Source organism: Mya arenaria, chromosome 4 (assembly GCF_026914265.1).
Source record: "Mya arenaria isolate MELC-2E11 chromosome 4, ASM2691426v1".
Classification (NCBI taxonomy): domain Eukaryota; kingdom Metazoa; phylum Mollusca; class Bivalvia; order Myida; family Myidae; genus Mya; species Mya arenaria.
In genome coordinates this window covers 29408116-29420859 of record NC_069125.1, presented here as the reverse complement: position 1 = coordinate 29420859, position 12744 = coordinate 29408116, and the positions used below count along the sequence as shown (strand labels likewise).

At 35.4% G+C, this 12744-nt stretch overlaps 3 protein-coding genes across 5 annotated transcripts in view; 2 read left to right on the top strand and 1 right to left on the bottom strand.

Moving 5' to 3' along the window:
* Positions 1-1830: 1830 nt before the first annotated feature.
* Positions 1831-12744, top strand: part of LOC128230473 (tumor necrosis factor receptor superfamily member 11B-like) — a 28461-nt gene continuing 17547 nt past the window's right edge. For all 3 annotated transcript variants that reach the window (XR_008260231.1, XM_052942764.1, XM_052942763.1), the window contains exon 1: positions 1831-1965. Coding sequence is in view for 2 of the 3 variants with exons in the window: in XM_052942764.1 (XP_052798724.1) it covers positions 1882-1965 (84 nt within the window). In the remaining variant the exon portion in view is untranslated. The remainder of the gene's footprint in view (positions 1966-12744) is intronic.
* On the top strand, positions 2559-4894 carry LOC128230474 (uncharacterized). The gene is made up of 2 exons (XM_052942765.1): positions 2559-2959; positions 3263-4894. The coding sequence occupies exons 1-2, from the start codon at positions 2618-2620 to the stop codon at positions 3650-3652; spliced, it is 732 nt and encodes a 243-aa protein (XP_052798725.1). The 5' UTR covers positions 2559-2617; the 3' UTR covers positions 3653-4894.
* On the bottom strand, positions 5871-8192 carry LOC128230470 (uncharacterized). The gene is made up of 2 exons (XM_052942759.1): positions 8025-8192; positions 5871-6998 (listed from the first exon to the last, which is right to left on the bottom strand). The coding sequence occupies exons 1-2, from the start codon at positions 8041-8043 to the stop codon at positions 5950-5952; spliced, it is 1068 nt and encodes a 355-aa protein (XP_052798719.1). The 5' UTR covers positions 8044-8192; the 3' UTR covers positions 5871-5949.

The window sequence follows — 12744 nt, the reverse complement described above, 5'->3', positions numbered from 1 at the left end:
ATTCTTAGCTGACCAATGTAACATATAAGGAAAATGGACTATGATACATTGTTAAGTTTTTGACTAAATACTTAATAGTTTTGTTATGTAGGCATTATATTATATTTACTCATATTATGTGTAATTACATGTCCTTTAAATTCTTAAATTTTTTATGAAATAATTGTGATTCGTTGAGCATACAGCATAATGAAATGTTCACATACTATAAACAAATAAAGCATTATTGGTGAATCTAGTGTACGCTTTTAATTTATATTTATTCATTAACTTGTATGGTCCTTGAAGCCCCTTAAAATCGTGTTAAGATATGAACGCTAACACTGTGCGACTATCGAGTTGTCACAATTTGCACCAAGAGCCTCGGGGTCAATTGTTGTATTGTCACTCTATTTCATGGTTCAGTGCATATTGATGTCAAAGTAATGCATCATTCATAAGATACTGACCAGTTTCTTAGCTGACCAAAATGACTATATGGTCAGTCAACTTCACGGTTCACTGCATAGTGCTGACCAATGTAACGTATAGGATAACTTGGTATTGAAAAGTTACTGACCAATCTCTTAGCTGACCAATGTAACATATATGGAAACCCGATATTGAAAAGTTACTGAACAAATTCTTAGCTGACCAATGTAACATATAAGGAAAATGGACTATGATACATTGTTAAGTTGTTGACTAAATACTTAATAAATTTGTTATGTAGGTATTATGTCATTGACAAATATTTTTACCTTTAACCCGATTGATGGCCTGATATTGTTAATAAATGAAAAAGTAATACGAGTTAAGGACTTGTATCAGACCAATTATTATCAAATTGATTTTGTTATTATAGCATTGAAACTTAGTTGTCTTGTTTACTTATTTTATATGCCGCTAACTATTACTCAATGATAAGAGAGGAGTTCTTAAATCTTAGCTGACCAATATGTAACGAATAGGAAAACCCGGTATTGAAAAGTTACAGACCAATTTCTTAGCTGACCAATGTAACGTATAAGGAAACCCGATATTGCAAAGTTGTACTGTTTCTATATGGTCAGTCAACTTCACGGTTCACTGCATAGTGCTGACCAATGTAACGTATAGGGAAACTCGATATTGAAAAGTTACTGACCAAATTCTTAGCTGACCAATGTATAATATAAGGAAAATGGACTATGATACATTGTTAAGTTTTTGACTAAATACTTAATAAATTTGTTATGTAAGCAATATGTTATTGACAAATATTTTTACCCTTAACCCGATTAATGGCCTGATATTGTTGATAAATTAAAAAAGTAATACGAGTTAAGGATTTGTAACAGACCAATTATTATCAAATTGATTTTGTTATTATAGCATTGAAACTTAGTTGTCTTGTTTACTTATTTTATATGCCGCTAACTATTACTCAATGATAGAGAGGAGTTCTTAAATCTTAGCTGACCAATATGTAACGAATAGGAAAACCCGGTATTGAAAAGTTACAGACCAATTTCTTAGCTGACCAATGTAACGTATAAGGAAACCCGATATTGCAAAGTTGTACTGTTTCTTTTAATGATAAAAAGACATCTATCTGCAACGAAACGCTCTTGGAATAACAAAAAAGAACAGTCGTCAATTCAATTAATCATTTCATATAACAGTAAAACATTTTAAACACTAAAAACAAACAAAACAAACAGAAAAACTTCTTTGTTCATATGGTCAGCAATTCGTCAGCAAATCTCTTCTATTCCTATATGGTCAGCTAATCGGTCAGCAATTTAGCACGACCCGTTTCCCAGCGCATAAACTGCATAACTGCAAGCGGGGAACCAAAAAGCAGACCGAGCTAACCAAGTGTGAAAGAAGTAAAAATAAAGGCAGTTCTATATTTGCGCAATGATTATGGTATTGTTGGTTTTGGCGAACATCATTCTGTTCTTTTGTGACTTTGTTTCTTGGATATATATCTTATTTACACAGGTACTTTTATTGTTTTCTTTAATTCATTATTTAGTCCTACGCATACTGGTTGAGTTTGTAAATCCGAACAATTTTGACAGTTTTTAACAATATCTTTGCGAGTTTTGGTTCTAGTATATTCAAACTCGGCATTAAAAATGTTTGGTTCAAACCTCAGCCTCTGCTGAAGTACACTTTCACAAAATATTTTGATTCATAAACGCAAAACGTTCATTTCAAGCACAGTAAAACTCGTAGTTTCCCCGTCAAGTGAAAGCCAGTATTGTTAGCTTTGGTAGCTTTCACGTACCCACACAGATACAGATACAGAGTAGTCCAAATCGAGGGGTGAAAGCGAAAAGGTTCTAAGTGACATTGAATAAAGAAGCAGATAGAACCTTTTCGCTTTCACCCCTCGAAATAATCGTACGGTGACTGATTTTTCTACGATTTTTTTGATGGCAAGAAATATTACCAGACAATGTTATTTCATATTAGTTACATACACAAAAAACATTAATATCCAACGAGTAATTATGTTTTTTTCATTAGTCGGCGCAAGAATTTCACGACGGGGTAAATTTTTACCCTCGCACCGGATGGGAGGGCATTCAAGGAACGATGACTAATCGGCAGTATTTCTCTTGATTATTTTTACATTGTTACGCGATAAATGAACTCTAGGTATGGATACAACATCAGGAAAACAACAAAAAACTCTAGTTACAAGGATGGACTTGAATCTTCTGATAGAATACGGTATGAAACGAAGTTTGATGTAATTGGTGGACTTGACCCCTATGACAGCAGCTTGAAGTGGTCAACAGATGTTGACATTCTTCCTTCTGTTACCTATCCAGACATTGTGAACTACCTGATATTCACTCCAAGTAGATTTAAGATTGATGATTTGAAAGCCTGGAAATCTTTAGAAGCTGTAAACCAATTGTGCTTTGGTTGGGTTCGAGAAAGAGGTGCCATAGACACAGCAGGGCATATCGTTGTGAAGACAAAGGTAATTAATGATATAAATTCCCTTAGCTAATGGTTATCAATTATTGACTATTATTAAAAAAATTTGTAAGTAAACTCGTAAATAATTAAACTAAATATAGGAAGGAATATTTATTTAAGAACGCCCCCCGCCCCCTTGGTCTGGGGTATATCGGGGATAGCTGGGGAAATGGGTCATGTTTTTACCTTCCAGGTGGCCCGACAGTGCTGGGTAAATGCTGTGGTTTTGTCTATGTCTTTGTAAACCATTCCAGCATGGAAAACTATTTGGTTTCATACTTCATTCGGTTTCTTATTTCTTCAGGTCCTGCATTCACAGAGGCTGCGAGAAAAGCCGCTACAACCATGGGTCATCGCAAAGCCAGATGGTGTTGTTGTTGCTGCCCATTGCAACTGCATGGCTGGTCTTGGCGAGGCGTGTACTCACATTGCAGCCCTATTGTTTTCTGTCATGGCTGCTGTGGAAGTAAGAGACTCTAAGTCTGTGACAGAAAGCAAATGCTGGTGGATACAGCCAACAGCTACAAAGGCGATCAACTATAAAGAAATAAGTGAGACTGACTTCACATCAAAGAAATCCGCAGCCCGGAAGGTGACATTAGCATCTGAAATGCCAGAGAAAACACTAACCACACGAAACTTCAAAGGCAAGCTTTCCGAAAGCCTCATATTCAGACTTAATGTCATTTTGTGAGAAAGCCCAACAGTTGCAGAAAAAAACATGGCCTTCTCTCTGTCATTGATCCTTTTGCTGATGAGTTCATCCCAAAAGCAGACAAACTTGACTTGCCAGAACAGATGACAAAACTTCGTGATCCCGACCTCATCGGCAATGACACTACATCTGTTCTTTTAAAATGTTCCGAGGTAACAATTACTTGCACAGCTGAGCAAGCTGCAAATGTGGTAATGGAGACACGGCAACAGTCAAAATCTGGACTTTGGTTTAGATTTAGAGCTGGTCGGATAACTGCTTCAAAAATGAAGGCTGCATGTGTAACCAACCCACTGAAGCCATCTGAAAGCCTTGTAAAGAGTATTTGCTACCCTGAAAATAGCAGATTTGAAAACATTGCAACAAAGTGGGGTCTAACTATGAAAGCAGAGCACTTGACCAGTTTGTAAAGCATGTTAGCCATGAGCGCGAGGGAATGTGCATTTCAGACTGTTGTTTTTTCATCAGCACAGACAGGCCATTTCTTGGGGCGTCACCTGACGGAATTCTCAAATGTGCGTGTTACGGCTCTGCCTGTGTGGAAGTTAAATGCCCATATACTATAAGGGATGATATCATTTCAGAGAGCAATTGTGCATGCCTTGAAATCAAAGAAGGCCAGTTGACACTAAACTGGGAACACAGCTATTTCTACCAGGTTCAGACACAAATGGGAGTGTGTAAAATGGATGTTACTTACTTTGTAGTGTAGACCAGTAAGGATATGTTTGTTGAGAAAATTCCATTTGACAAAAACTTCTTTGAAAATATTTGTATGAAAGCTGACAATTTGATTCGAATTGCTATACTGCCCGAGCTTGTAGCTAAAGTGTATACAACTCTGGTTGTTGACAAAAATGATCTAAACCAGTCTTCATGTACTCCACCGCTCAAATCATCAGAAAACATCCAAAGCACTGACAAAAGTGATGAAAAACTGTATTGTGTTTGTAACCAGGTTGAGTTTGGTTAAATGATAGGTTGTGACAATGAGGATTGTTAAATTGAGTGGTTTCATTATGGTTGTGTAAATATTGAAAGTGCTCCAGCTGGGAAATGGTTTTGCCATGTATGTAGGAAGCTGCCACATTTTAAGCGCAGGCGTCTTGCTCGTCATTAACTGGATCATTGTGTTGACTGTTTAGTTAATAAGTGAATTTGATCTTTCATATGTAAATGTATTTCCAGAAGTTAACACAGTAATGTACATGCATTTGTTCTGTGACTAATTTGATTATTTTTTATAAGTACAATAATAGTCAATTCTTAAGTATGTACAATTCACTTCCTATTGCTGCATTTCATACCTTACCAGTATAATTATTGTTCATTGAAAGATAAATGATTTCAAAAGTTTTTTTTCTTTTTTATGCTTTCTTTGGTCACAGCTTGTGAAATTCAGGTAAATGTGGCTTTTGGTGCTCAAAGGTTGCAGAGTGCAAGTTTGAACAAGTTATAATGGCATTTAACAAGCATGCTTAGTACTGGTTCCACACGGAACATGTTCGAGAACGTTTAATATTTGTCGTCTTACTGATCAATCTGGAAACAGAATAAAGTTGCATTTTGTATGCTAAGGCCTAAAAAAAATACATTTGGTTCGGGTTACCCGACCCTACCTACGGAATAGGCGCCGACCCTACCGTTTTTATAGTCATTTTGAAAAAAAAAATGAAAAACTAAAAATAAAATAAAAAAATATTATTTTTTTTAATTGCTTTTCATTATGTAGTTTAAACCTTAAATGCTTTTACAGCAGATAACTTTAACACCATTCTCCAATGATGAAAATGATATTCTTATATAAAGCCTAATAAAAAAAATAATAAAAAAAAATAATAAAAAAAAATAAAAAGCCTACCGGTACCTACCCTACCTATTTATGAAAAGGATGTAACCCTAACCAAACAAATTTTTTTTAGGCCTAATTGTAATAGTAGAATAACTCATACATTATGTCAACATTGTTGAGCATATGATCACCATTTTCAGTTTTAATGTCCTATCTAAGTTGTCTTTTAGGGCTCATCAAAATATGAAATGCCTGCTTGATTATTTTTACAGTATGTACCAAGTTTCATGTAAATCTGTTTGAGCTGTTAAAGACACCAAGGTTCCATGTTGAACAGTGAACACATGGTCAAGAATATCAGCAGGGTGTAACAACTAAGAGCAATACATTTCATATTTATATTTATTATGCACATGTAGCAGTGGCGCCTTCAATAACAATACTAACATGATGTGCAAACAAAACAACAACATGTAGGTCACTTTTAATCAAATCCAACAACTGATGCATTTAGGTTAACTAATGCACAACACACATGGGCAATTTTGTCAAGTACAGTGAAATCATTTTCGTCCTTAAATATTAGAAATCTTATAGGCACAGTTCCATTTAAAAATGAGTACTTTTGACGGACAGTCCCAATTACCCGTTCTACATGAATTCGGACATTTGCAAGTTTTCTTGTTGATTCAATGTCTGCCGCTGATAGCTGATCTCTACCTTTCGTGAAAGCTGGTATGTTAACCGACGCTGCAAGTGAGCCAACACTTGTACTTATATCAAAACCTCGGTCAGCTAAGATCAAATCACCTGGAGACAGCTTATTCAAATACCCACAGTGTTCAGTTATATAATTGTCGCTGGTTCCACCACCCCAACCTTTTGAAATATAAGACACAGTTCCTTGAGGCGTTATTCCTATAAGAAATTTAACAGTATGATGGTGTCTGTAGGTTTCTGCCGAAGCCTGTAAATTAGAAGGTTTTTCAATAAACACTTCAAAACAGTCTATAATGGAAACAACTTTCTTCCCAAAGTTTTTTCGAAACTGCATTGGCATTGTCTTTTGTAACACTTCTCGCTGAGGCCAATGTACCATTGGGTGTAGTCTAGCAAACATGCAGTCCATTACATTGGTAAACACTCGTGACACTGTCGCCTGAGAAACACCAAATTCATATGCCAGGAACATCACTGACAAGTTAAGTCTTAGTCTCATAAGAGTCATGATTAACATCTTGAACTGTGTCAAAACAAGTGAAGATGACAAATAGGGAAGGATGTACTCAAACACCAACATCAGAGTTTCATGAGATGACAAACCGGTCAAGTGGTTCACCTTTTCATCATTCCCTTCAAAGTCTTTTTCTGAGAACTTGTCTGATACCTGAGACTTCAAGTGCTGATTTTGAGATTGGAGTGCTTCAATCTTATGTTTCATTCCCTCTATGTACTGCCCGTTGATGTCTGTTTGGGTTGAAGAACATGGAGTCTCAGAATCTTCATCCATTTGGCCTGTGTCTGTCAGCTCAGCTGAAACATCACATGAACAAAATAAGAAGTGCAACTAAAATTTATATAAAACACATAGGAAGTATTACGTAACGTGAAATTCGTCTATGATATTACTTAAGAAATATTCCAGCTTAGGGACTAGTTCATAAATTGCAGTACAATGCTTTCAATAGTTTCCACGTTGCAAAAATATGAAGTTTAGTTTGTTTTATAAAACTTAACACTTTAATTGATAATGAAACCTTAAATTATAATAGCCCTGCTTATCATTATGGAAATTTTGATTTTAAATACCAACTCAGTCATATCAACTCGGCCATCAATCGTAACAACTCGGCCATCTCCGGGCAAGCTTCGAGATAGACCATATCTTGATACTAGCCGAGGAGTTCCGATTGCTCGGCCATCTCCGAGATAGACTGGTACCCTACGTTACTTTTTGATAAAAATCAGTTGATATTTTGTAGAAAAGAGAATGAGGGTACCAGTCTTTCTCCGAGATAGATAAAGTCCGATTGATATCAAATAGATGAAGGTTACACGGTACTATTAAAATATCCTTTATGTTTGTAAATCGCAGTAATCTCCCTTGGTGTCAACAAAAATGCCGAGTTTTGAAAAATTAACCTTGAGCTTAATTGTTTGTTTTGAAAATGCCATTCGAAAGAATGAACTCCAGATAATTCCCCTTTGATGTATAGTATTTTTTATCCCCGTTCTATATACTCATATGAGTGAAATGTGTAACAAAAACTTATACAAAATATAAAGCAAGGAATTCGCATAACATGCCGGTACAAATAAAAGGTGAATTTTAGCATGAAATCTATGTATTAGACCATTGACTCTATTTCATCCGAAGAAACGATTGTATATATATTTTGTTATAATTTAGTTTAAACCGGAGGATTAGCTTGGGTAAAAAAAACAACAGAATATCTATAATTCCGGGCTTAAACCATTGTAACAATATTTTTAACCATAATGTCCTTCGAGCATATGTACACCCAACATAAAACAAAATATTTTCATTAAAATAATAACCATTTTTGGTTATCTGCATGCACGTTTTTTTTCTAATTGCATTGCGCCGACTTGATGCTATGCATCAACTTTTTTCTTGTTTTATTCTGTCAAAACATAACGATAGGCTGCAGTTCACAGTTTTACATCAATCGGAACACTTCGGCCATGGCCGAGTTGTTACGATGCTTCCTAGTCAAATAGCCCCCAAGTCAAATAGTCCCCATTTTGGTCAAATAGCCCCCACTCACATTTTAAAATTGGTCAAATAGCCCCCAAAAAACGCCCCCACTTTTTTATTTTTTTATATGTATGTATGCATACTTATTTTATTCCAAAACATTTTTAAACCTTTATTTTTACAAAATGAAGTGCAATAAACATTATTTCTTTCATGCTTTACGATGAAATATGGGGTTTTAACAGTGAAATAACAACAGTGAAAATATCAATTTGATATTTTCACTGCAAAATAAGGAGTGTAATATCAATTTTCAGAACTACTTTTAAAATCCTTTGTTGTTACATGTACATGCCTTGGTCAAAACAGAACACTGGACTTCAGTAAATTATGTAAAAAAAAGGTTAAAAAAAAAATAAAGAAATATTTTATAAATTTAAATAAATATATAATTGGAAATTAACAACTTAGGCCACAACAAATTGATCATTTGTTCTACGGATTTTGCCCAAAAAAAGTAGGAGCGAGCGAGCGAAAAAAAAATTAAAATACTTTTTTTTAAATTTAAGGCAATTCAGAGGCGAGCGCAAGGCGAAAAATAAAATAAAAATTAAAAAGTTTATTTCTTACTAAATTTATCATGCAATATGTCAAGAAATGCTTTTTAATTGCAAACATAGGTTCTTAGTTTAAATATAAATGAAATGGTTTTGATTGTATCACATGAAAATCTGTCTCAATATATAACAAATGGCAATAAGATCCAGTGCTTTGCTATTACTTAAGACACTGCCGATTAAATTGCGGGACAACACAATTGAAGCAGTATTAAACAAATCTGCAAATGTGGCACCGGTCATTATATTAGAGCAGGTGGTGGAATAAAGATGTTTCCCTTTCAAGACCTCGCCTTTACCACACCTATGACACTGATTTTCAATTAAAAATGTGTATTTTACATTAACGAAAACTGAAAGTATCCTGCAAATTAATACCGGAAATAGATAACAACGGTGCGTCCTGCAAAATATTCCCGACAAAAAAGACTGTCAACAAATATCCGCTGTTTTGCGGTTACCCGGACCTGATTTTGTCCTGACACGAGGACAGTTTGCTCGCGGAGAATGTAAAGCATGGAAATAACTTCAAAAAATGGCGAAGTCGACGTTACAGGTTCAAATTTTAAGTAAAAAGGAAATTCGGAAGTAAAAAAAATAAATAATATGCGCGGCCAAATAGTAAGTGCGGGCGCAAAAAAAAAGTTTTTTTTTTTCGTTTTTCGAATTTTAGGTGCGGCAAATCCGACGAACAAATGATCAATTTGTTGTGGCCTTACCGTTTATTACCGGTTATCCCGTTTATCAAACATTTTACTGATCTTTGAAGCTGAATGTTCGAACATTTGCTTTCATTCCAAACAAATTACAGACAAAAACAACTGTTCGAACATAAATAAAATTTTATAGCATCGATTAAATGTATTTTGAACTGTTAACCGTTGTAGTACGTAAAATGGGCTTCCTGGAGAATTCACACAACAATTTATCGGATAGATCCGATATTTTTTACCCCACCCACATCTCAAAATGTGTCAACAAACTAGCGTGGCATTTACTCTTCTGGAAAACAAACATTTTAAAGCGAAACGGACTGGTCTCTGACAGTAAGATGACTGTATATTAACTTACTATAAAAACACGCGTATATGCAGTCTTAAAACTAAGAAGAATGGTTAAAATCCAATGAGTAACCACATTTGTTTTGCTAACACATTTGACCTTCCAAATTTTCATCCTATAAATAGCGGCGTAGTAATTTGGTTAAAATAAAAAGTGTTTTCATTATTTTTTGGAACATTTGTGCACTAATAAAACTTCATTTTTTACTGTTCATAAAGCTTTGCAATAAAAAACGAGCGAATATTAAGCTATAAGAATGAATGGCAGAGAACTATTTCTCAGCAAACCGAAAGTAAAAAAGTTGACAGCTATAATTATGCATGAGGGGCGCCCTACGGGTAGCGGCGTAAAGCCCACCCTTTTCAAAAAAGGGGGTAATTCAGAAATAAATAAAAAACAAATAAAACTCCGAAAATAAGCATAAAAGAAACAGAAAATATCCTCTATTTGTATGTTAATAAATCTGACTTTAAGATATTACTTATGAATAATATATTAATACATTAAATCTACATTTTAAATGCCATAAGTTTTTTTGTGTTTTTCTTTATGTTAATATTGATTACACATCGAAATTAAGTAACAACAAGAACTTATATTGTACTTTATTAACCGCCCATATGGAACAGTTTTAATTCGTTTTTATGTTTCTTTTAAAATTAGTGCACCATGTTCATTTTAAAGTAAATTAATAATTTATGTTATTTCCAGTTTGGTTGTTTAATTGTTTTTTGTCCTTTTTGTGAGTAAAATTTGATTATTTCAGGCTGTACTATGTATGCTGTGATTGTGGCAAGCATGAAGTCTTTCCCGCACGTGCCATGTTTTGACATTTGAACATGAAAAACTTAAAATGATAGCAGTATTTGAAATTTTTTTTTTTTATAATAGGTGTTTCATAATTAGGTACTGTTCCGATTTAGGTACTTACCGAGTATGTATTTCTTGTAACACTAAATACCAATCCATATATCTTTTTCCAATTTACATCCTGGAAAACAATGTTCCATTTAGGCTAACAGGTTGGAGTATCCTTATTTTTATACGCCCGAAGGGTCGTATTATGTTATGGCCTCCATCGTCTGTCCGTCTGTCTGTCCGTCTGTCCATCCGTTAGCAATTCCGTGTCCGGGCCATAACTTGGTAACTAATAAAGCGATTTTCAAATAACTTTATACAAATCATCACTACATTAAAAGGATGTGTCGCGCTCAATTTCCAGGTCCATTCCTCAAAGACTAGAATCACCATGGGGGTGCGTTAGCAATTCCGTGTCCGGGCCACAACTTTGTCACTAATAAAGTCATTTTCAAATAACTTTATACAAAGCATCATTACATTAAAAGGATGTGTCGCGCACAATTTCCAGGTCCATACCTCAAACACTAGAATCACCATGGGGGGGGGCGTTACAACTTTGTCACTAATAAAGTCATTTTCAAATAACTTTATACAAAGCATCATTACATTAAAAGGATGTGTCGCGCGCAATTTCCAGGTCCATACCTCAAAGACTAGAATCACCATGGGGGGCGTTAGCAATTCTGTTTCCGGGCCATAATTTGGTAACTAATAAAGCGATTTTCAAATAACTTTATAAAAATCATCACTACATTAAAAGGATGTGTCGCGCGCAATTTCCAGGTCCATACCTCAAAGACTAGAATCACCATGGGGGTGCGTTAGCAAATCCGTGTCCGGGCCACAACTTGGTCACTAATTAAGTCATTTTCAAATAACTTTATACAAAGCATCATTACATTAAAAGGATGTGTCGCGCGCAATTTCCAGGTCCATACCTCAAACACTAGAATCACCATGGGGGGGCGTTAGCAATTCTGTGTCCGGGCCACATATTTGTTACTAATAAAGTGATTTTCAAATAACTTTATACAAATCATCACTACATTAAAAGGATGTGTCGCGCGCAATTTCCAGGTCCATACCTCAAAGACTAGAATCACCATGGGGGGCGTTAGCAATTCTGTTTCCGGGCCATAACTTGGTAACTTATAAAGCGATTTTCAAATAACTTTATACAAATCATCACTACATTAAAAGGATGTGTCGCGCGCAATTTCCAGGTACATACCTCAAAGACTAGAATCACCATGGGGGTGCGTTAGCAAATCCGTGTCCGGGCCACAACTTGGTCACTCATAAAGTCATTTTCAAATAACTTTATACAAAGCATCATTACATTAAAAGGATGTGTCGCGCGCAATTTCCAGGTCCATACCTCAAACACTAGAATCACCATGAGGGGCGTTAGCAATTCTGTGTCCGGGCCACATCTTTGTTACTAATAAAGTGATTTTCAAATAACTTTATACAAATCATCACTACATTAAAAGGATGCGTCGCGCGCAATTTCCAGGTCCATACCTCAAAGGCTAGAATCACCATAGGGGTGCGTTAGCAATTCCGTGTCCGGGCCACAACTTTGTCACTAATAAAGTCATTTTCAAATAACTTTATACAAAGCATCATTACATTAAAAGGATGTGTCGCGCACAATTTCCAGGTCCATACCTCAAACACTAGAATCACCATGGGGGGGGGCGTTACAACTTTGTCACTAATAAAGTCATTTTCAAATATCTTTATACAAAGCATCATTACATTAAAAGGATGTGTCGCGCGCAATTTCCAGGTCCATACCTCAAAGACTAGAATCACCATGGGGGCGTTAGCAATTCTGTTTCCGGGCCATAACTTGGTAACTAATAAAGTGATTTTCAAATAACTTTATACAAATCATCACTACATTAAAAGGATGTGTCACATGCAATTTCCAGGTCCATACCTCAAAGTCTAGAATCACCATGGGGGTACGTTAGCAATTCCATGTCCAGGCCATAACTCAAAGACTAGAATCACC